We start from the raw sequence: 26,082 nt of genomic DNA, 5'->3' as shown, positions 1-26,082 counted from the left end.
GATTATCTGGCTGCGGTTTATCAAGTTCGTGGATTATCTGTGCATAAGTTCACGCTCCTACAACATTTTCTACGATTTCTATAAAAAATAAGATCAGGCGCAAAAGCACCAGGATCGTGCGAAAGATCCACAGAGAAAAAATCATTCGCCTTGACCGGGATTCGAACCCGGATCCCCCGATTTCCGGTCAAGTGCTTTAGCCAGTTAAGCTACCGAGGCGTCATTCTTCCCTGTGGATATTTTCTGGATTTGGACTGCTTGTGGCATCATATGCTCAGAAGTCCAGCAACACCTTGTCCGGTAGTGTCCGAAAATATCCACAGGGAAGAATGACGCCTCGGTAGCTTAACTGGCTAAAGCACTCGACCGGAAATCGGGGGATCCGGGTTCAAATCCCGGTCAAGGCGAATGATTTTTTTCTCTGTTGATCTTTCGCACGATTGTGCATTGCGGGTGACTCCCGTAAAAGTTATCACCGCGGCTAGTCCCGGTATACTTTAAACTAGCACCAGGATATTTGCATTTTAATGCAAGGCTACACTGGGCTTATTATATCCATTAGAATCTATAACCGCTGCTGCGCGATGGCGTGATCGTGCACCTGTTGCCTTCACGGGAGTTTCGGGCTCCATTTTTCTAAACATCGCGGTGTGCGATTGCGCTCAGTGATCACGGATCTGCAACTCGCAGCAGCATCCCGGGCAATTTGCACGAAACGCGACTACGTGGCATGGTGCCTTGTGACATTGTAGTTTCCGACGTCGCACAGTGGTTTTGAAGCATTCGTACCAACCACTTTTTTGAATCCATGATCTCGCAGCCACGGATACATAATTATGGGAAACCAGGTATGTATTAGACAAAGCAGCAGGAATACGAGTACAATCACGTTATCGATCGAGCTAAAAAGATCGTAATCAGGAAAAGAAAGCTCTAAATGATTCCGGAAAGCAATAAAAAAATAAAAGAAAATGTGCGTGGATAGTAATCGATTGTTTGATTTATGTAAATTATGAAAATTACAACAAATTATAGTGAACGTTTGGATTATTCTTGTTTTCCGATTATCCGTGCCGCTCCTCGCCATCAGTAGCCCGGATAATCAGGAATGTGCTGTGATTTTTTATGACTGAATGATGTTGTAGGTATATTTTAGTCTGTCCCTTCATGCACTAATGTAAAAAACTGAAATATATCAAAATATAGAATACTTTGTGGACAGGTACCCTTATGCAGTGGTTGTGCTTCATTCCAACTGTGAAAGATTATTGTGGCCCACACTGTGAAAATAGCTTTGGATAGCGTGATCGTCTCTCACCCAATAGCAGTCAGTCTCTTTGCTATAATTATGAGAATGGTACTTTAATAAAGGGTCCCTTAATGATGAAATCACTATGACTATGGTAGTTCTTCATCAATTTGTTTGACTAATTTAGACAAATAACGAAACAACAAACCGATTACCGTGGCCACAATCTCAGTATTTATCCAGTTTTATAATCAATTATGGGTTAAATATGTTGATGGCAAATAAGTAAAATTTTGAATTGACTAAGGAAATGGATCAATATCAGCCAGGAGAGAATTTATCTGAAAAGAAAGTTGGTGGTTTAGAGAGAGCTTAATTACTGATAGCCTGGGTATGGGCATCTGGAGTAAAGAGGTAGAACGGGTGTGGCAGGAAGGTACTCTGACCAGGGTTCCCACTCAACCGTGAAAACCTTAAAACCGTGAATTAGCCGTGAATTTAGCCTACCGTGAAAAAACCTGGAAATAGCCGTGAATTTCGTCATCAAACCTTAGAAATCTCTCAAACTTGATTGCAGATCTACGATAGACAGGCTAAAAGAAAAATCGATGTTTCGATCATGTTTCATGGCCGAGTCACGTGCAGATACTGTCCACGCATTTTTCTGCACACGCATATTCGAAGCGCAATTATTAATTGGTCCGTGTGCCATGACAGCACATTGACCTTAAGCCTGCGTTTGGAAGACATTAACCCTGGCAAAAAATCAGGCACGTCTTCACTTCCCTGCCACCCTGCTCTCTCCATTTTCCCACTCACAAAGAGATAGTCATCACTTTCATCGCTGCCTTTGCATTCAAGGCATCTGTTGCGTTTGTTACATTTTTAGTTAACGTGCGACTGATGATTGTTATGTGATCAATATTTCTGCCTAAAATGCCTTATCTACAAAACGTGAATTTGATGCAATTTAGACCGTGAAAACCTGGAAAAAACCGTGAATTTTATAATGTAGTTAGAGTGTGAACCCTGTCTGACGTTGAAGAAGGAAACAATATCAGGACTTTCGAAGTGGCAGTTAAGGGCATAGCAATACGTATCAGCATGTATGTATAATATTTTAGTTTTCTAGGTTTTTTTTAACCCATGGTTTTTAATAAACTATTGCAGAATGGAGAAACGTGTTTGCATATGGCTTGCAGGTATGGCCATACCTCTGTTGTCCAAGAGCTGTGCTCATTGTCTGTGAATCTGGATCAGCAGGACGAGGTAATGGTTATCTTCATTCTTAATGATGTTCGATGATTAACTTCCTATTAATGTTTTTCGATGCTTAACTATGTATTTTTATTTGCTATTATTTTACTGTTCTCTTTGATTAGCAAAAATAAAATCTTTATTTGATTATGAAGTAATCATACTATCGGGTCCTTAACGGAAATTATTTGATCATGTTTTGAAATGGGATATTTGATTTATGATTAGTTGCTTACTATTCTGCTTCTTTTTGTTACATGATGGATTACTTATGTATATGTGGTAATCTTTTGTGTAACATTTAACATTTATATGATATTTTCTGACCCTGTAGCTTTTCTATATTAAATATAATTTGTGCTGTGAGGAGTTACCAGTTTCATCAAAATACTTAATCGGTATCCAATTGAAAATTCTCTCCTCAGGGAGGATGTGCTGACAGATGTGATGAGAATTATGATAAAGAAATGGGCTTATAAAATTGCACAGCTCAAAATTTTGTTAATTCTTTCTTTGCTGGATATCAAATTCTAGCTAATTGATCTCATTTAGTATATCATTGATTCTTGAATGCAAAAATACCGAATCTACAATAAGCACTGAAGTGTGTTACATCATCATTCTATAGCTACTTTAGTCCTAGGTTTGACATTCAAATGTAAGTCAAAATAGGTTGGTACAGTCTAAACAGTAGCTAGTCATGTTTTATCCTCATCTGTAGAGAAGAGTTTTCCCTTCCCTGTCTATGTCATTTTTTGATAACTTTTAAGGAAAATGAGCCCATAAAAGCCTACTCTTTTCGTTTTCTTTCTTCAGGGGTTGTTTCTAAGGCCTTATTTCTGATATCTTAAAGGAAAATTAATGCTATAGAATTTCCTTTGCAAGCAACCATAATTTTCAGTGTATGTATGTGGAGATATTTTGAGTTTGCATTTTAGTCATTTTTCTCTTTTGTTTTAGAATCCCATGTGGAGAGAAATGAGTAAACTCCAATCGTAGGAACCCTTTTGTTTTTAGCTGTCATGGGGACAGTTAATTTTTAATATTATCCTGCTATACTTATTACTCGCATAAATGCAGTTTTAAACAATATATGCATAATCTCAGTAGGTATCCTCCAAGTAGCGGATACAGAATAAATTCAAGGGGTGGCGCAAAAAGAATCTTGAGACACTTTTACTTTTGTCGTAATTACAAATAATTAATTCACATGCAAAGTTTAACAGTTTTATTTTAACTGATAATATGCATATACAAGACAATGCCATCATACGATATAAAAAAGTTATTATTGTTGTTCTGCAATGCTAGGCAATGTGGATGGGCCTGCAAAGGGGGGGCGTGGGTCCCCTGTGCTCCCCATATGTATCCGCCACTGTATCCTCCCATACCTATAGTTTGCTTATAAATTTGTATGCTGTATTTTTTCTTTCTTGGATTTTAAAAATTTTTTGTATCTGTTGCAAGATTTGTTTTTTTACTCATAAATGGCGCATGTTGATAATGATTTTTGCCATTTAATTGGTAAGCATACGTAAATAGTATGCTTACATATTTTTTCGATTCTCAATATGAAAGCTTTCAGTCTTACATACAAGCAGTGGTGATTTTTAACTAGCTTGTAAGTCAATCCATTTTGATTCAATTTGAGGAAATCTATTTTAATATTATTTGCAGAAATGAAGCTTAAAAAATGCTGTAGAACTTGTTTAATGTTTTTGAGGTCAATAACTAGGCATCATATCTCGTTTGAATCTTCAGCTCTGTGTACTCTGCTATACTCCTTTTATTTGTGTTATTTATTCAAATAGCATGCTGAGAGTGCCCTACACATAGCTGTTTGGCATGGCTTTCCTCATATCGTCAAGTTATTATGTGAAGCAAATGCCAATCTTGACCTTCAAGATAAGGTATGAAGATACAATTCTTTCTTTTTAGTATGTATGTAGTTTGATGATTGGTGCATGTCCAGTTGTTTGTAGTTTTCTATGCCATATGCACATGAATGACTTGTGCTAGGAACTTTTTAAAATGCCATATTATTTATTGATGTGATCTTGTTGATTGATGTGGTATCTTTGTAGTGAATATGAACCAATAGTGCCGGAATTTAAGGGTAATGTGTGCTTTGCCCCATTCTCTCTGCCAGTGCCTTTACAGAATGGCATAATATTAATTTTTGTAGAGTTTGTAAATAAAATCCTTGGGTTCATGTATGCAACTCATGTTAAGGAAATATACGCTTCTATCTAAAAATTAAATTAAGATGTACAATCTAGCTTCTTGTCATTGCTCACCATGCCTTTGCCATTACTGATTTGAAACATGCTCAGAAAATTAATCACAGTTATTGTTCATTTGTGGAAAGAATTGATGGATGCCTAAACATGGATTAACCTTTTATCATATGTATCTTATTTTGTACCACAAGCAAAATGTTTGTGTTTTCAAAGGTATTTAGAATCATCTTAATGGAAGGGCCAATATGGTATTCATCTTAAAGTTGTCACTGAAATAGCATGTAATTAACCAACAGCTGCTGTTGATATATTTTGCCTAATTTGATATTGTGATTAAAGGTAGTTTTGAATTTTTGAAAACAATCACTTAATCCAATGAAGTAGTATCTCCTTAGCCATGACTGAAAGAATTTATTTGAGATAATAAAGTGGTAAACAAATTTGGTTTAAAGATATTAGAAGAGATAAATATCACATAAGCCATTGCATGTTTGCATTCTAAGCCATCTCACCACTCTGATTTGGCTTTTATCTGTTGGAAAAATTCTCAAAGATTCTATGAAATTAGGTGATTGGAAATCAATTGAAAACGAACTTATAGTTTTCTCATTATGTTTCAAATTTGATTTTTCCTGAAATGCTTCTATATGCATATATTTAGCTATATTTTACTTAGTGTTTTAATAGGTACACTGGAAGCTCTGTTTAATGAGTGCTCATCCTAGAAAATTCGCTCGCTATATTGAGCTCTCATTGTATGTGAAGGTGATAGATAAAACCCCCAGACTGCGTCTGCCTTAACTTGTGGATGCGTGTATAATATTTCAAATATATTATCTCAGAGTATCTATTGGTGCTCGTTTACGGTAATCAAGCATCCATGGCTGGGTGTTGCATGTGTGGCGACATGACCGTGGATCTGGGAACTTCTGGGGTTGGTAAGAAGCATCATTTTGAGGTGTGACAGAAGCAATATTCTAGACACTGCATCAAATTTTCTCAGGGCACTAAGTTGCACCAGAGGCAGTCATAGAAGGATCAAGTTCCATGATCATGCAGTGCAGTCGCATGATCTGCTACACTTAGATACAAACCTAGAGCTCTTGTGAGGGCAAGTAATGTGTAAGTGTGGTATCACACATCATGCAGCCACACGTGTGGTTCTTCAATACAAGCACTTAAAGCCACAGATATTTTTGTTGTTAGGAACAGACAAAATACGAAAAAAAAGGAAATTAAGCGATGACTGATACTAGTTATGCATTGCTATGAAGAGGTATACCTCATTATTCAGAGCGTATACTTCAGCAGAGACTTCATGGCCTTGGTATAACTATATTTTTTACATGTTAAGCAGAGGCTAAATATATTAAAAGAAACTACTTCGTACTTTCCACACAGCTTTTCAATTACCTTGATCAATGTCAAAATCAATGAGTGATTTTTAAGGGAGGCCAATGGGTTCTCCCCCATTGAAAATTACGCATTGTTGTTGACATTGATTGGGGTAATTGAAAAGCTGAGTTGAAAGTACAACGTAGTTTCTCTTAATATGCTTAACGGACAGAAATTCCAAAGTATCACCGTCATCCATTAATTTCATCATAGGCCGTTTGGCGGTACATTACCTATCACTCATTACAAGGAGGTGCTCACTATATGTTGTACTCTCTAAAACGAGCTCCCAATGTAGTGAGTATTGGCTATTCAGAAAATTATTGTGAAATTTTCAGCACAACTTTTTGAGACTGTTCAAATACATGTTTTTGCTATGCATTTTAAGGCACTCCTATTATGGTTTGTTTGAATGCTGCACAAAAATGCTGTTTAGCATTTTTCAGTATGCAAAAATGTTACTTTATGATCTTTCTTTGAATACAGTGTTAGCTTCAAGTTATGTATTTGATAAAAAAATTCATGAAAGTATTACAATAAATTGCACTGTTTATTATACAGGAAGGGCAAACTCCCCTCCATTGTGCTAGTGCTCGGGGTCATTTGGAGTCAGTAAGGTGTCTTTTGGATGCTGGGGCTGGGCTGGACGTAGTGGATTGCAGGCGGGCAACTCCACTGCATCTAGCTTTAGCCAGGAGGCATTCTGCAGTTGCCATGCTGTTACTGCATGCTGGGGCTGATTTTGACATGCAAGACTGGGTGAGTATGATTTTCTTTTGGGGTAGCTTTCCATGCCATGCATATCTTGGGAAGTGAAGTAGGTCACTCGGACCTAAAATTGAAATTCATTTTAAAAATTCAGTGGATGGAAGGGAGAGATAAGCATTGTCAAAAATTATGTCCTCTCCTTATAGCTATTAAGTTTAGAGAAAGAAGACATGAAAGTTGCCTCCCACTTACATGAGTTGGTGACATCGTTACGGATCTTGCTGATTTTCTAATTCATTTTATTGAAGGAAGGGATTGGTCACACAAGTGTAGACAACAATGAACCACATATGTTCCATGCTTAGGAGTGGTGGACCAGTGGAGAAGTGGGGACATATATGGCATGAGTTCTATAAATCAACAACTTATTTGTGAAAGGGTCATTTGACCATTAGCTCAATGAATCAAAAAACTGAAAAATATAGATCTCTTCATTCTCAAAATTAAGTATGAGTCGGTTCTTAAATTTTTCCGGGGTCCAGTTCTCCCCCATCGGGGAGATTGGTTCTCGATACTCGGTTCCAAGGATGAACTCTTATTATCTGAATTAATGGCAAATTTAAATGAGCAACCATTAGAAATAAATGAAAATAATTTCACTAACAATGTAAATTAGCAGGAAAGCTCTGTAAAAAAACTTAAGATCGTCTCCATAATTTTATTTTCTGAGCAAAACATTTTAAATAAAACGTTGTTAAAGAATGCATGATCGACCAATATGTCACATTGCATCAGTCAGCCACTGGTTCTTTCTCCAGGTATTGATTTAAAAAATCCAATATTTTTTCCCTAACTGGGTCTAATCTATTATTTTTTTGGCAGAAATATTGCTTGCAGTACTGAGTAGGCATTCACTGAAAACAGTAGTGGTCGATGTTGATTTTGAAGGCCCGTGCCAAAGGATCAATAGTGAAACTCCCCGAACAACTAACAACATCATTAGTTAATTTGTTGTAACTTCTGAGTCTGTTCAAAATATATCCTGTATTCTGCGATTTATTTTACATTGTTACTTTAATTGACAACTTATTCGCATGCTTCACTGTCACGGTTCTTTTAACCTCAACAATAAACTGCTCAACATGCCGGTACAGCAACACCATGGATAAACTGAGTGGCTGGGAGTTAACACAAAATTGTAATGCAGTGTTGCATTCCGCAGGATAACAACATTTTTTGATGCCTTGCTTAGGTTTATCATCTTACGAACAAGTTCTCAGAACGTATCTTGCTCGTACATCAAAGAATTACTGTATATGTTTGTGATTCAATCGTAATACCACTTTCACATGAAATGATTTTCCGCCATTCACGACTAGGCAAACCGTGTTGCAGAGAGTCATCTCATCTGAATGCTGCCTGAATTTCACATGAACGGCGGCCAGTGAAAAGTCGCTCTGTCTGAAAGTGGCCTCAACGTAGCATTGAGTGTATTTCATGCCGTAGTTGGCCTATCACTGGGCCGGATTGAAATGGGCGCTGTGCCGTCAATGGCGCGTTTTTAACTCGTTTGAAGACATCAGGCTATGGAAAAAATACATTGTTGGCAAGGGCGACAAACTGACAAACCTTTAAATGCGCGAGTTAGCCAGCAACTCTCAAAAGAAAAAAATGTGGACGCCATGCAATCAGAAAGTAATATACACCCATGCCTCGTATAGTGCAAGGGATGTGTTCCTTGGAGTCTTGGCACTGTATGAATTTGCATTATATGAGAGCGTTTTAACATTGGGATGATAGGGATGCGTTCCTGGTAGCATAGATGTTGGGTATGGAATTTCCTCTAAACTATATATATTCCTATTAATATCCTTAGAAAACCTTATTCATATAAGCTTTTAAAGTTTAAAATATCTTCAAAGATAGTGGGCACGCATTCAAAGACTTTCATTCACGTAAAAAAATTTGTACGTGCTTTTCAAATTCCCTCCTGTTGTGCGGGTGGGCTAACATCTGCTATCTCAGGGGTTTGTTATGCATTGCCGGCAGTTGATGAATTTGCAAGCCATCCTAAAAACAATTAATGTGTCACCCTGGCCCCTTTGTCGCCCATCCAAATAACAGGCTAGTGCTAATTTGAATACCATTGCTTGCGGAGGTTGCGAATGATAAATCATAATTAGCTTTACTTTGAAGTCCCCCGAGGCATTAGCAGCTACATGAAACAGTCTTTAAATGCCTTGAAACCTGACCCAGTTTTCCCTCCCTGACAGTGAATGAATGAGATTGCATTCTTTTCCTAAACAAATTCGTCTTGTCAACACTGAAAAGTAGTTGAGGGGGAAAGGAGCCACTTTTAATCACAGCTTGGAGTTCATCAGATAATGTTGCAGTGACTGCTCTATCAACACTTGCAGATTCACCTGATATTGGCGCACTGAAAATACCTGCTTGCCATTTAAAATTCTGGAACCAACCGGAGCTTTCACTAAATGTCTTGGAGCCATTACCACCCTCGTCTTTTTGTATAGATTCACTATGAACTTTCCGAATGTGTTGACCGCTTGGTTGAAGTTGTTGCGGCTGAAGCCACTGATGTTTTAAAAGTACTGACTTTATTCGATCGGTTCTCGATACCAGTTTCACAGGTCAAGAACCGGCAGAACCGAGAACCGGGTACTGGAACCGACCCATCTCTACTCAAAACTCTTTATCTTAACCAACAATTGGAATATAATAGGAATAAATTGGTGAACAAGCCCATTCCTTCTTCTCCAGAATCCTCAAAAGTAAGCCCTTTTATATCAGTTTAACGAAAAAAACTTACTAGGTTGCCTGACCCTTTCCTCACCCTCATTCCACAAACTGCTTCTCTGAGTAAGCAAGTAAAGTTCTATAACCACCCCAATTTCTAGGTGTAGAGCCACAGGTGATTCTTCCTTAACCTCACAATAGGCTTATACCAAAATCTTCCACTAACTTAGATATCTAGTACTCTGAAATTTCCAGCACAACACAACCCTTCTTTCCCTACAACTCACCCTCTCTTTAATGAAGAGTAGTACATTTTGAACTAGGAAATTTCCTGAAAGAAGCTAACTAAGTCAAAAAAACAGCCGCCTGAGTGACATGACCAAAGTGATTATATGGTGTGGGAGAGGGGTTAGCATAGAAGAGTTGGAATAGGGCCTGGGGTATTTTTTGAGGGGCCTATCATTGGAAATCCTATGGTCTGTTAATTTAATGTCAGATGATGGTCTTTGTGCTGTGTTTTCTCAGTTTCATAGTCAATATGTTGTTGAACGGTCTGAGCCATAACTGCCAAAAAATTGGATCATAATTACACTCAGTTCCACCTTTCTACAAAGTATTTATCATTGCATTTAAAATATTCTCACTGCATATGTTCGAATTTTTCTCAATTTTACTAAAATACCAACTGTAAAATGTGAGTGGTGTGATACATGTATGCAGAGTGACAAATACAGGCAACCTGCAACACAGAAAAGCAACCTTCCCCTTTGCATACTACCTTTACAGGTCAAAAATTTTGGTCCCTTTGACTTTGCTAATCTCAGGTTCAACTTTGCATTATTTTTAAGCTGGTTTTTTTTTCGTTCAGGAGTAAAATTAGTTATATTTGTTGTTTGTGTTTTTAACTATAGTTGTAAATTTTATCTCTTCAGCTCTTCCTCCTTGGCGTTTAATATTTGGTTGTTTGAATGCATCCTGTAATGTCTGAAATGTGTAATTGAGATTTTCTTCATGTGAATCAATTGCTTTTTGATTTATTTTTAGAATTAAAAGAAAATTTTTAAAAACAAAAATCAATTTCTTTTAATTTTTCTTTATTTGATCTCTTAATTTAATGTAGTTATCTAATTGAATGTGTGCTCCACATCAGCATCATTCACTAAGGGGGTGATTGCACAAGTTGCACAGGAAAAAAATTTGGGGATTTCAATGATGATAACTACATACATAGTTGTTGCTTTTGGACAGAATGCACCATAAGAATTGGGCAGATAGGCATTTCTATCTCACATCGTAGCCTGTTTATTTAAATATCATGTAAGGGTTTACTTATATTTTTGGGAACTAATTTTCATGTTTAATGTACTCTTCAGAAAGGTGACACTCCAATTCATATTGCTGCTCAGGAAGGATTATTAGCTGTTGCTCAAACCCTTTGTGCTTTTGGGTGCAATGTTGATGTACCCAACAAGCATGGGCTTTACCCTTTACATCGTGCTGCAAAATATGGACACACTGAAGTTGTGAGGTTTGTATATTTCTTAATTCTCATGCAAGATTTTGACCTATTTTCCTAAGGTTTTGCAATACCTCTCCTTTCTTCCCGCCTTTGTGATTATTACCACCTCTATCTTTTGAGTTGTTTGTGTTTTAAATTCTTATAAAATATATGTTACATTTTTACAAGCTTGATCGTGTTAAAATGATCAAGCTTGTTTGATATCTCGCTCACAACTCCCTCGATATTGCAGAAGCAAGCTGAACCATAGTAACATACAATATAGTAAATTAATGATAAATAATTCGCATAATAGCTATGAGCTTAGTAATAACAATAACAAGTGCAACATTCTTCAATTTAATAAAAAATATATATTGGTAAATACGGTGGAGTCAGTATTAAACATTAGCCCATGGAGGTCAAACCTCCACATATAAGACGCAGATGATTTTTTTGGGCTATCACCTTGGAAGAAAGATGCATCTTATATGCCATCTAACACGGTGATTATGAGCTAGTGCGAGAATTGCTTTGCGTTATCTTCAAATCATGTCCATTAATTTTTGCAATCAAGCTTCTTCATCTACTAACTATAAGTTGCTCGGCAAAACTATGTTAAAGTTGATACCACTTAAAGGATGTTTTGTTAGTTCCTACAATTTCCCACAAGGTTCACACAATTTCAGACTCAAACTGCTGTGATATTTGATGGCAATGTTGAGGCTTCAATGGGATTTGAACCCAGTCCTTGGCTGTGTACTGTCTATACTGGCAACTGCACCCATTAATCATTACATTACATTGGTACCATGAAGTTTATGGCATACTGAAATTATATCTGGTCTCTTGTAGGTGTCTATGCCTAGCAGGCTGCAACATTGACCAGAAAAACAAAGATGGTATCAAGGCAGAAATAACTGCATTGAAACAAGGATATAATGACATTGGAGATCTCTTGAATCGCCTACGAAGTGTAAGTTTTTGGCTGTTTCTTTTTTCATATTAATGGATTTGCTATATTTTGCTCAGATTTTTTGTGTATGATACTCCTTTCCATGTTTGATAAATGTCTGTTTATTTCTCTTTGGTCTATGGTCATTTTTAATGCACAGTGAATTACTTTTCCTGTGAAAATTATTAAAAGTATAGTAGAGCAGAAATGCTGAAAAGTATCTGCACAAAATTTTAGTTTTTATTTAATTTTTAATTTCACACATAGAGTGAGAATGCCAATTTAAAGTGCACTTATAGCATCAAAAGTGAAACAAAGAAGGTAATAAAATTAAAAAAAACAAAAAGAAACAAACAACAAACCGGTATGATGACCACATGACTACCTTAGGAATTATGAAGTTATTTTGCATTAAATGAGATGATGCCAAGTAAGAAAAAATAATAAAGAAAAGGGATCTATATCAGTCAGTGGAGAATTTATTGGGGGGGAAAGACAGTGGAATAGAGAACATTTAATTATTAATATGGGAGTGGTAATATTAGTATGAGAATGGCAGGGGAATTGGTATATGGAGTAGGAAATTTGAATTGGTGTGGCAGGAAGGTATTCTTATGTTGATGGAGGAAACAATATCGCGACTGTCACTGTGGGAATTAATGGCATTTCAGACATAGGAAATCAAGTGTTGCCAAGTTTCTGGTGGCATGAAGATTGAACTGAGATAGGCGGTGTGCATTGATTAAATGAATTATAAAGTTATCATGATAGGAAATACTTTTATTGTTCCTAGAGATCACATATGTACTGGCGACATTGAGAGTCGTAAAAAAAATATAAAAAATAATAATAGTTACAAATAAATGAAGTGATAGGAATATGTACAAATTTCCAGTTTAAAGGAAAAGTTACAATTTTTTTGGCTGATGGACAAAGATTACTCAGAGCCCAACATCCTTCAGGCTGTAGTAGTTGTTTTCCATTAAATATTTCTTCAAAGCATTCTTGAATGGTGTAGGTAGAAGGCATTTGATATCATACGGTAATTTGATGTATATTTTTGATAGGGAGAATAAGGGTCCTTTTTGGCAGAAAGTGCTGGGGTAGTCTTTGAGGTAAACGTCATTGGTAGTTCTGGTGGCGTGATTTTGAATTGACTGTTGAGCCAGTTGTAGAGGGATACCAACGAATAGACCAATTAAAATCACCAATGAGAATCAAATTACCAAGTTTAACAGCCTTTAACAAGGAGTTAAAGTACTGTTCTAGAACTTTTGAGTCACTTGCTGGAGGGAGAGAGAAGTATCCAATGAGTTTCTTACTTGACTTGCACTTTGGATGATTAATTGAAAACAGAGACACTTCACTGCAAACTATTTCACAGTCTGTCTCTATGTCTCTCCTTTGTTTGGACTGGTGAACTAAATTAATCGTAAGAAGGACTCCTCCCCCTCTTAAGGTTCTGTCTTCACTATGGAAACTGGAGAAGGAAAATTCACTATCATTATGGAGGATTTGACCATGTCTTGGAGTGAGCAATGACATCCAAGGACGACAGCTCATTAGCATGTAAATCACACAAAGACAACTTGTTCCTGATGTTTATAACATTTTGGTATTAAGCATTCACTTTTGGGGCACTGGAAGGGCCAGGGTTGATGTCAATGTCCTCCGAAAGTGTAGCTAGGAGAAGGATGGAGACTCCAGTCCAGGTCCTATGCCTCGGCATCAAGTGTGCCCACGGGCAGTAGAGGATCAGCCAGGACGGAGATGAAGCCCAGCTCTGGAAGTGGAGGCTACCAAAGGAGGGACCACAGGGGACGAATGAGGAAAAACAATATCTCCTACAACTGTATCTATCTTGGGGGAAATGCTGCACGATTGATAACAAGGGGTCAGTTGGGTACATCACACACACTCGAGTAACAGAAAAAATCAAAAGAAGATAAAACACTGCTGATAAAACGAAAGCCATAGGAGGGGAAGTAAAGCACATTCTCTCACTGGTGGCCATCTTGAATTTGGTCCAAATGTTCCAGAATCGTTTTCTTTCACTGAAGTTGATTTTTTTTATATTTTACATGTGGACTATTGGAAAATGGTGGAATTTTATTTCGTTCTACTTTGTTGTGTTCCCTAAAATTTTGTATGTAATTGCTGAATTATCATTGAAGACCTGAAGTGCTGTGAATGTATTCATTTATAATTTAAAACTAAAATAGGGTCATCAGAGAGAAGAATACATCAGTCAATTAATACCCACATCTCAACCCATTTCAAGAATAAAAGTCAAGTTTTTTGGGAACTCTGGTGTCGGGAAGACCACCCTAATTGACTCCTTGAAAGCTGGTTACTTCACAAGTTTGTTTAAAAGGAGTAAGAGTGTTTCTGGACCACCATCATTGTTAATTAAGTGTAAGTGCATTATTTTCCTCTCGTAGACTTAGTGTTTTAGCATGTTGCATCTAAAAGGTATCTCAATCTCTTGTAGTTGCTTTAGCAATGTAGTTATTATTATATTTTTGGAGGACAATGTAACAAATTTGAAACACACTATTTGACATGATTTATTGTACAAATGTAATAGTCATGAACTTGAAAAACAGTATTAATTTTTATGTTATATATGAATGCCCTGTATCCATTTTTGTAAGGATGTGCTATTCACCATCATCCTAGCTTGTTATTAGTACAGGCATCCCCTGAGTTACGTATGTCTCGACTTATCTGTGAATGCGAGCGTGAAGAAGTAGATGTTCGCTCCTATACCCAATGGCGTAAAAAATATCAAATAGTTATTGAGTTTTTTACGTGATAAACAAAACAAAGTGACCCATTTTTATCATTCCTCGAAGGAATTTTCATTAATTTCTGTAGCAAAATCGCTTATAAATCCCAACTCACCAATCAACGTGAAAATTTGCAGTTCTAGGGATGGAAGTGGTTGTGCTCACTCCTGTATGATACAGCTTGCTACACAGCATACAGACCTAAACTCCGACTTTCAACTATTTAAAAATTGCATCCTTAAGTTTGGCCATTTCCAACTGTGGATTCAAAAGATAATGAAGTTCGAGCAGAAATCTTAAATTGCAACTCGACTCAACTTGAAAATTTCGTGTTCTTGCAACTATAAATTTTACTATTAATATGATCTGTTGGTCTTGCTGCTTGAAGTTTCTGTTTAAGGAGGAATATAATTCTTTAGAAACTAATTTATATTGAAGTTCTCTTATATTATCTGCCTGATTCCTTTTTTTTTCATAGGGAATTCAAAAAATGTTTGATTGAAATTCTGAATGAGCACAGTTTAATTACAGGATTCATACAGGCATTACATCACAATTTGTGCTGAATTTTGGGTGTTTTTCTAACTAATAATGGATACAACTATGATCCTGAGTTAAAGTTGACTTTTTACTGTTTTCTCTTGTGCAGCGAGACCATCATCACCCAGCAAGACACAAATTGAAATGGATGTCACCGTGCAGTCCAGGCAGAACTCTCTAACGTTTGATACTAACAACTATCAGTACACCCGTGGTATTGATATTCAACAGGTAAGTGAATTTTTCGAATATTTTTGGGTAAAACATCCAATATATGTGCTTCCTGACAGAGATTGGGAGTAACTGAATTAAAGTAACTAGGTGGCTGATAATGATTAGTACATTTCATTTACTTTTTACTATTAATTAATGATTTTAAAAATACAGTAAAACCTCTCTTAAACGAAACTCAAGGGACCGAAATTTTGCCGTTTCGTTGATCGGGAGTTCGTTCCCCGGAGGTGATGCGCACGTTGCATCATTCTAGGGGCTCGGAAATTGAAGCAAGTCTGCATGCGTTATCTTCATTCTACCTTCGCATACTTCAAAACAGTGCTTATTTCTTCAGCTGCAATGCAAATCGCGGGCAATAGACCACATTTAGGAAGCCTCAGTTCGTATTATTCAATCACTTCGCGTGCTTTTTCATCGGTTTTCAAAAATGTATGCAACGTAGCGGTGAGCGCGAGGCCATCCCTTTATTCTCAATATTTGAAATAGAGTACATGTATTCGCGAAGTTTACACTGAAAAATTAAGAATTCGATAGATTTGACCATTACTAATATAAAGTTAAAGTAACAGCGCCAATTATAGCTTCATCATGAAATTAAGATCGCTCTACCATAACGGCGCGAGTGCGACTTTCGTCGACCCATTAAAGCGCAGTGGGTGGCAGCATTTCTTTATAGCAGTCGAATCCAGAATACTCCATAGCAATATTTGCGGTCGCGTGCTTCGTAAATAATTCATTGAACTAGCATCATTTCCATCGCATTCCGGATAGACAACTGCCGATAAGAAAACATCTTGAAAGGCCTTATGCAGGAGTTCTCGAAGTAAAATACGTCACGATTTTGAAAAATGAGTTTTCGAGAAATTATATTCTGCAACCCTCAGTTCGCTGGCTTCGTGGATAACGAAAATTGAGTCTATTCCAGTGAACTCATCAAACGACCCTTCAATATTCATGACTTTTGAGAGACCCTGCCAGGATTCACGGCTTTCGTCATCACTCTCCATCGCGTGGTCGCAGTTGATTGGTCGGATTGACAACTCCCGATAAGAAAACAGCTTGAAAGGCCTCATGCATGAGTTCTTGATGTAAATAAAATGATGATCACGATAATGATGCTGTTGACTGAAAACCCGGTTTTTGCAAAAATAACTAAGTATGGTGAAGGGTGCGACACGCTTCCAAGCTTTGCAAAGCCGCTGCATTACCTGCAAAATGGTCCTCTTCAATTTCGCCGATCCCTTACATCCATTCGACAAACCAAAAACTCCACTAAAATCCGACGCTAATGCCGCTTTGCTGCAGAAATGACCCCTCGGTCGAGAGGTCGCAACTTAGCTGTTGCAGTTGGGGGGAAGAAAATAACGCGCACATTTTTTATTGTTAGTCCTATGTTTGGGCCCGTGCAGCGATCGAGGAAGAAATCTACTTTCCCCATGAGTGCATCAACTCCCGTCAACCACCGCTGAATTAATCCCGCTGTCATTCATGGATTTTTGCTGCTACCACAGGGGTGAGGCATCACTCTCACCAGTGGCCCAATCTAAACATGGCTAGTTTAGAATGTGTCGTCTTCTTCATGCAACAATTGACGGCCGCCGCAAACCTTTTTCTCAGGAGAAAATCAACACCGCTTCACATCACGTTAGGACATCGCTACAATCGCCGACAGACAGAGACTGACCTTTAGTATAAAGCACTCAATTCAAGTAACGTCTAGATCAATGGGAAATGTTGGCTTTCGTCTCTTAAGTGCGAATATTTTTTATCCAAAATTGCGGCAAATGCAAAAGTTTCTCCTATTTTTTAGATGATGTTGAAATAAACAATGTGAATGAAACAAGAGTAACTACTGAGTCATATATTAAAGATAATTAAGAGAGGCAAATTTTGGCTTTCATCTTCTAGCTCGCACATTGTATCTTCCGTAATTTAGTTAAATTTTAAAGAAGTTATCCAAGATGGCGGCGAGTGAAAAAAATGCTTCTCGGAATTTACGCGTTGTAATTCTGTAAAGTATCTGAAACAACCGTCAAAAGAATGCGATCGAAGTACATAGCTCTAGATATCATATCTTTGAGCGTGTAAATATTGGGACATTGAGTTATTTACGAAAGTCAGCATTAGCATTTTTCGCAATTCGCCGCGAGCCGCGAGTTGGGGTCGGCGGAAAGACACGACGGAAGGCTATGGTTACGGTTAATAATGACGATTCTGATTGGCTTATTCAGTGGAAGTCTCTGATTTGCCCTCCAACGCTACGAATATTAAATTATTCATATGAAAATAAAAATTTAACCGGAAAAATTGGTTATTGGGAGGTGAATTTCACTCGATCGCGCCGAAATTTCATTTCGTTGATCGGGAGTTTTCGTAAAAGAGGAGTTCGTTCATCGGGGTTTTTCACTAATGTGTTTACATAGGCAATTGGCCGGACCAATAGCATTTGTTCGTTGAACGGAGTTCTTCGTTTAGCGGGAGTTCGTTAAGGTGAGGTTTTACTGTATAGCTAATTATCACTTTTAATCTAATCATTTGTTTCCGAAAGTAATTGTTACTTTTTGACTCATACCCTACTGGGGCACATAATTCAAAAAGCATGTGTCATGTGAACAAGAGTGTCCCCTAGCTAATAACTTTGCCAATTTACAATTATGAGCCCTATAATCACAGTCCAAACAACATGAGGAAATGAGAAACTTTAAATGGAAGGGAGTTCCACTTTCATTAATACTAAAAGCAAATCAGTAATGCAGAATATGCAACTGTGCACAATCACAAGAAAGTTGGAATTAAAAAATATCCCTGGAAACTATACATTTTATTACTCTTCCGGTTACATGTAAGTGGCAGCTTACATTGTGTTACTAAAAATATTTCTTAGCCCTCAAGCAGTCTTGCTGGTGTGAGGAATACGAAGTAATGAGGTTCTATTTGTAATTAAAGAAAACTCATGCACCTGTGTTGTACAGGTTTTGCGTTGAAAACAAAATTCATTAACTTATTCTTAACTGTGTGGTATTCTAGTATAAGGTTTCTTTGTTAGTTAACTGTCACTTATACCACTACTTTTTTTACATAAAGCAACCTGGGTTTTGATGAGTAATCATCACCATCAAATCCCTGAAACTATTTTGTTCCACATACTTACGTGAGGATATTTGCAATAAATATTGAAGGGTAAGCACGATTTTTGTTTGCAATAGGGTGGTTTCCTATTATTTTTTTATTGCCTAAATCGAAAGATTATTACTCCTGGAGTACGTATTTCGCGCTTTTAGATTTTTAAATGACGATATCTATTTTTTGCGATTAAATGAAAAGTGAAAAATTTCAAGCGCGCAAAAACACGACGCGTAAGTAGGAAAGTCCGTGCGATGTATTTCTGGTTCCCCCTCTCTCCTTGTGAAGTGACCTTGATCGAGACTCTGAGCGCTGATAGGACGCAGGGTGCTAGCGGATAGCTGAGTACCTTGCTGAATGGTAGCGCTTGGCTTAAAAAAGGTTTATTAATACTTTATCAAACGAAGAAAACTTTCCGACCTTAGCCAGTTTTAATAGGTGATTATTAAGACATGTTTCCCTGAGCTCTGTGCCTCATGCATGCATTGGTAACCTCAGACGACGTATAACTCCTATCCTCTCGTGTAGAAACTAGGTCCCTGTGACGTCACGCGGAGTGGAATCGCATGGGCGCCAATCTGGCCTTTTTCAAATGAGGATAAAATTTTACCCTTGCCATTCGTCTAAACCTGTATTTCAAAAACCAAATAATTTGTGTATTATGAATACACTAATGGTGGGTAACGAATCGCAATCAATGCCTATCGTTTTCTTTGATGAAGGAAACTACCCTATTCTTAAATTATTTAACTAGAGTCTGAATTGAATACTTCAAAGGGTGAAAAATGGATCCCCATGATACTTGAACCATGAGCAACAATGCAATGGTGCTCCCGTAAATCATCTTTGCTTCTTGCCGGCTATTCGTGAAGACAAAATAATTCTGATGAATAAGCTTAATTCATGTTGCATCAGTAGATGGCGCAGCAAGGGGGGAGGGGGTCGGGGGATAAAACCCAGAGCTCAGAGAAATTTTGTATATAAAAATACTAGAGATGGGTCGAATAGCAGATTTCTCAAACTCTAATATCGAATTCGAATATTAAATCATTGCTTGAATATTCGAATACTAGAATTGCACAAAGCATATTATTTCTTTAAGCTTCTTATTTCTTGCTAAGTTTCTATTTCCCTTGATGAATGTATAAATAAAAAGTTATACAGTGGAACCTCGATCTATCGTTTTTCAGGGGGGACGAGAAAAACGATAAATGCGGGAATGTTTGACTAGGTTGCCTATGCAGCAGGAAACCCAGGATTTTGGCGAGTACCGTATTTCCCGGCCGATAAGACGCACTTTTTTTTCTCCTAAATGTGCGGTCAAATTTGCCTGCGTCTTATGCGCCGATGGTATACGGATATCACGGGTCCTATAATAAGCAACCGTTTTGACAGGATAAATAATTACCATTAGGTATTTTTTGTGTATCAGGCATTGAAAATAGTTCAATTCATTAAAAATTTTGATAATAGCACTCTTTTGAGCAGGTTGTTAGAAAAATAAAGTTTTAATACGTCGATGTCTAACTCCCTTAAAAAAATTCCCGGATAAATCAGAAATGCATACAATGTAGCATGTTTAGTTTAATCTTGCAATGGGTGCTGCTGCAAAACTTACATACATTGAGCTAAAGGAGATGTCATCTATATGCTAATACATTGTATCTCTCACGATAAACTCACGAGTCTACCGGCACCACCGGCACTCAACCTTAGGTAACAAAGTATGAGCTCGGTGTTCAGTCAGTTCAGGCGTAATACGTATGTTTCTATTTAGTCTGCACATGTGCTTCTAAGCACAGAAACTGGGTAATTTCTGTATAAAAAGTCAAAATTGGAATAACCTAATGGCATCTAAAGAGAGAAGATTGTCGTACAGTATTGCGTTTAAACTTGAAGTCGTGAAATATGCTTCGGAACACGGCAACCGGGCAGCTGCAAGGCGTTTCGGCCCGCCTCCAACCGAGAAGATGATACGAGAATGGCGGAAGCAGAAGGTAGATTTAATGAATGCAAATAAGAGTAAGAAAACTTTACGTTCATGTTCTCCGAAATGGCCAAAGCTTGAGGAGCACGTTAAGACCTGGATAATAAATCACAGGAAGAACGGGATCACTGTTTCAACAAAAATGATTTTAATGGAAGCGAGAAAGTTGGCGATAGATATGTCTATTGCCGATTTTTCAGGGACAACGTCGTGGTGTGAAAGATTTATGAAGAGAAATGGTCTGTGCATGCGTACTAAAACCACAATAGCACAAAAACTGCCACCCGAATACGAAAGAAAAATTATCGAATTCCATAAATACGTTCTTAACCTGAGAAAAATGAAGTGTTTTGAAATAGGACAGATAGGAAATATGGATGAGGTTCCCTTGACATTTTATGTGCCATCAAATAGAGCTGTGGTGAGAGAATAGAGGTGCAAAGACAGTTACGATAAAGACTTCCGGCAACGAAAAAACACGCTATACTGTTGTCCTTGCGTGTTGTGCTGATGGTTCAAAACTCCCTCCTTTGTTGATCTTTAAACGAAAAACGCTGCCTAAGTGTACAATTCCACATGGAATTTATATTCATGTTCATCCTAAGGGATGGATGGATGGAGAGGGTATGAAACTGTGGTTGCAGAGGGTGTGGTCCCGGCGTCCAGGCGGACTTCTGAAGAAATCGTCTTTGTTAGTGTGCGATCAGTTTAAGGCCCATATAACGGAGTCCGCAAAAATCCTTGCTACAGAACTGAAGACGCATCTTGCTGTGATTCCTGGTGGATTGACTTCTCAACTGCAGCCTTTGGATGTTTCAATCAATAAACCATTCAAGGGATTTATGCGTGAAGAATGGATAAAGTGGATTGAGGCACCAACTCACGATTTCACACCGACCGGAAGAATGAAACGGCCGTCAATTTCTACCGTTTGTGAGTGGGTGAAAAAGTCCTGGCAGAAAGTAAAAACTGAGACTATCATAAAGTCTTTCAAAAAGTGTGGAATCAGCATTGCGCTAGATGGAAGTGAAGATGACATTTTGTATGAGGAAAGTGACGACTCCCAAGAAAATATCTACGCGAATGATTTTAGCAGCAGTGATGAGGAATTTCTGGGTTTCTATGATGAATAAACTCTGATATATTTGCTCATTAATAATTTTAAAATATTTTAATATCAAAGTTCCGTTTTTATGTAAAATTTTATCATTAAAATTCTTTTTTGCATTATCCAAGTATTTTAGTTTTTTTTCGTAAATTCTAACCTGAAAAATCCAGGTGCGTCTTATGCGCCGGTGCGTCATATAGGCCGGGAAATACGGTAATTAAGATTTCCTTTAAAGGATTCAAACCGGAATTTAGCTGATTAATGGAATATTTTAATTTTATGGAAACAATTTGGGCTTATAGTTGATTCAACTAACATCTCTTTCAAATATCCTAAGGGGGCACACCACCTCGCGAAAAAATGATTGCATGCCATCTCGGCTTTTACACTGCTACGATGGATTTCTGTCATGTATATATTCTTATCTACCAAACTCCATTTCTGCGGCACGCCGATCTGATACTCGGCTTCATCCAAATTCTTATTTTCAACAGGTAGCTCGCTTTACCCTCACTCCTACTGTCAAGTGCTAGCGGACAATCCGAGGCATTTTGCAAAATACACGCGCTTCTCCACCGGATTTCTTCAATTATTTTCGGTCCATCTTTGGAAGTTCACACGAGATAAGCAGATGAATTCGAATTGCTAGCGGGGAGAAACCAAATATCCTGAGAAAATATCCCTTCCTCTGTGACTGTAACAAAAGAGATTTATAGCATAACTCATAAATTGTAACTTGATGTATGTTTTCGAAAAAAAAATACAGCATCAGCTTCCGAGGAGCTCAGTTGCGAGGATATCGAGTTTCGCCAGAATGCTAAGTCTCCGTCGTATTTTGACATTTATTTCTTTGCATAAAATGCTTAAATAAACTCAGAAATACGTCTTGTTTGGTCTTATTCTTTTTAAAATTACGCGCACATTACTAATATTTCAATGCAATAAAGGTGTAACATCAATTGACGAAAGTCATTCTTAAGACACCTTTTGTGCTAATAGATGACTTATACAGCGGTTGACCTCCACAGAAAAGGGGAACTTCGAAGCTGGTAGGAAAGAAAAGGTCAGTGGGGGAGAAAAGGGAGGGCCCGAAACACGTTTCTATTGTTCTCGTGTAACTTGGTATTTTTTCGAAGCTAAGGTCTTCGTAATATGATCCCTACGCGAGCTGTGACCTTTTTTTATTTCGAAGAAGAGGAAATCCTCAGAGGGGAGCTAGTGCTGAATCGAGGGGGATAGCGGATCTTGGGAAATGCGCTAATGTAAGTATCCCACGGTACTCACGCAGCAGTTGACCTCCGGAAATGGGGAACTTCGATGCAGGTAGCCAGAAAAAGGTCAGTGGGTGAGAAAAGGGGGGAGGGCGTGAAACACGTTTTTATTGTTCTCGTAACTCGATATTTTTTTTTAAGCTAAGGTCTTCGTAATGCGATCCCTGTGTGAGCTTGGACCTTTTGTTTGATTTAGGAGAAGAGGAAAGCGTCAGAGTGGGTGAGGCGAGTGCTTTGGAGGGGGATAGCGGATCGTGGGAAATGCCCTAAGGTTGCTATCCCACGGCACTGAGGTTCTCCTGGTGGGGGGAATCGGGGATTTTCGGATTTTTTCACCCAACCATTTTCGGTTCCCCTCGTCGAACTCTTTTCACCGCTCAAATCCACGAATTTGATGTAATTCGTCAACTTGCGTAAAACGGCGCTGCGAGCACTAAATGACTACAGTTATCTACATTTTTCCGAGTCAACTACCAACGACGTGTGTGCGACAGTGTATGACGTGAAATTCAAAGTATTCGAGGTATTCGAGGCGGTACTTTTCGCATAACTATTCGAGACATCGAATATCGAATACTTTCTAGTATTCGAGTATTCACGGATACTATTTGCACATCTCTAAAAAATACTTTAATGTGACAAATTTTGTGACTAATATTAGGAAGGCGGATGACTCACATGCAAAATATGAAACTATTCACATAGCCGTCAACCACTTATCTTAAAAATTTCCTAGGGGAGGGCCCTGCACCTCCCGCTTACCCATGTGGGTATTCCATACCCCCTAGACCCTTCAGTATTAGTTGTGCCTAAAATCCCCCCTAGATTTAATTCCTTGCTGCGCCCCTGTGTTGCATGGTATATTAATCCAGGGGTCTCCAATTTACTAGGCAAGAGGGCCACATTCCAAGTTCCGAATCGCCCGGCGGGCCGGATAGCAAATTTGCCGATAACTGAAGTATTCGATACCAACGTCTACTGAAGTATCCGGTGGCGTACTTCTTATTTACGAACTGTTGAAGGCGACTTTGACATGCAGTACAGCGCTGCAATGCTCCTAGCAGCGTCTCACAGAGTTAAACGAGCGAGAATCGCACGCTACTTGAAACGAGTGTGCGGGCTGGATGAAAGCCGTCCGCGGGCCGTATTTTGGAGACCCCTGTATTAATCTAAAGAATATGGTACGATCAAATTTTTTTTACAGATGTGTAGTCTTTTGAGACTACTTCTTCATGGTCCTTATTGCTGAAATTAAGCCTTTATATGTAATTTGCGTAGATTATGGACCTAGAATAAGTATTTGTTTAGGAATCCATTACATTGGAATTAATGAAATTATAGTTCAAATGTTTGAATCAGAATTGGGACTGTAAAAATGAAAGAAAGTCATCGGGGCCTAAAAATAATCATATTATTTTGCTTTGCTTAATAGTGTTTATTGTAAGCCCCATCATAATGATTGTACTTTTGTAGAGCTAGGAAGCAAATAGAGATCTTCAATGTAGCTTCAAGTTTAAAATAAATTCATTTATTTACCATTTATATAGCCATTTCAAAAGATTTCTCTCATAAGTGATTGTTATGCTTCAAGAACCCCTATTGTCTTGCCCCAATATGACAATAGATAGCAAAATATTGCATTCAATACAAGAAAGTTTTGTGTACTTTTAGTGCACCTGGGTGCATTTTCAGGACAAACATTTTTTTCCCATGTTGGAATTGGCATCTTCAAGTTGAAAGTGCCTCTTTCTGCCACTTCTTTAGACCCTGACACCTCGCAAGGTCTTCAAATCTTGGACCTAAAGATGCCTCTTGTAATAGAGTAGAAAAAAATAAGCCGTGAATAGGTATTTACCCATGTTGGAGTAACAGGAGAATGAGAAGCATGATCATCAACTGCTGCGGAAGCCTTTTCCCTAAGAAGGTTGCCTGTGGCACATATTATTGGACACTAAAAAAATAATTTTATGATGCAGCTCCTAAAAGATGTCCGTATGGTGACCAATTATAATAACCTCATAAATGTTGTGGACAATCAAAAACTGACTTTGAATTTAAAAAATTCAATTCATGGGGAAATTTCACCGCAGCTAGTAATTTAATGATATTTTAGTATTCTAACTTAATCTACCTTATTTGGTAGATTAACAGATATTAAGATTCTATTAATGCCATTTGATTCTTTTCAGGTATCTGTTTCAGGTGTTGGTGATTTGAGCATTTGGGAGTTTTCTGGACAGGAAAGTTACTTTCCAGTATATGACCACTTTATTGGTAACACAAGCTGTGTGCATGTAGTGGTATTTAATATGGAGGACCCACTTAGCACCCAGCTACAGCAATGCTGTTTCTGGCTATCATTTCTTCAGGCCCGTATACCACCCATTGAACCTCTAGGTAGGTAGTTTATGTTGGTCTTAGTGGGCATGCCATGCTATTGATGATGGAAATACGTCCAAGATCTAACCAACTCCAATGTAAGACTGGTCTCAATTAATAATTTCAATAATTTTGCTTGTTTTTTTTACCATTTTGTGATTGCTTGTTTTTATATAATTTCTGTAAGGAGTTTTATATGTGCTTGAAATCGATTCATTTATCCTGACTCATTATAATTCTTTAAACATTAGTTACTTTTGCTTCCATATTTTTTCAGTCTTTGAGACTGTGGTGTGCAGGATATTCTGCATCAGTATGAACTATGGCTCGTAATTGTATCCATGAAGTTGATCTCTCAATTCAATATTTATCTTAAAATATCGAATTGAGCCACATGGATTACACATTTTCTGTCCATTTTTATGTGGTAGTACATAAAGAAAAAGCAGTGCAGTTGGTAGTGCTGTATGCTCGAATCCTTAATTGAGTTTAAATTTCTTGTGTTAAATCAAGTATTGTGTTTAGAAATGGAAGGCTCAAAGAATTGAGCATCCAAATTAAAAAAATAATGAAGTAATGGTTATGTTCAGCATTT

General features: G+C 37.8%; 1 protein-coding gene across 4 annotated transcripts in view; it reads left to right on the top strand.

Annotated features, from left to right (window-relative positions):
* Positions 1 to 26,082, top strand: part of LOC124166413 (death-associated protein kinase 1-like) — a 92,894-nt gene that overhangs the window by 44,235 nt on the left and 22,577 nt on the right. For 3 of the 4 annotated variants that reach the window (XM_046543942.1, XM_046543945.1, XM_046543944.1), the window contains 8 exons: positions 2,420 to 2,518; positions 4,318 to 4,416; positions 6,703 to 6,900; positions 10,977 to 11,131; positions 11,957 to 12,077; positions 14,279 to 14,471; positions 15,495 to 15,616; positions 25,298 to 25,505. In XM_046543942.1, the coding sequence (XP_046399898.1) occupies positions 2,420 to 2,518; positions 4,318 to 4,416; positions 6,703 to 6,900; positions 10,977 to 11,131; positions 11,957 to 12,077; positions 14,279 to 14,471; positions 15,495 to 15,616; positions 25,298 to 25,505 (1,195 nt within the window). The remainder of the gene's footprint in view (positions 1 to 2,419; positions 2,519 to 4,317; positions 4,417 to 6,702; positions 6,901 to 10,976; positions 11,132 to 11,956; positions 12,078 to 14,278; positions 14,472 to 15,494; positions 15,617 to 25,297; positions 25,506 to 26,082) is intronic. The other variant, XM_046543943.1, reaches the window with a different exon arrangement.

Source organism: Ischnura elegans, chromosome 10, assembly GCF_921293095.1.
Source record: "Ischnura elegans chromosome 10, ioIscEleg1.1, whole genome shotgun sequence".
In the NCBI taxonomy this organism is placed as follows: domain Eukaryota; kingdom Metazoa; phylum Arthropoda; class Insecta; order Odonata; family Coenagrionidae; genus Ischnura; species Ischnura elegans.
This window is presented reverse-complemented; position numbering and strand designations above follow the sequence as displayed.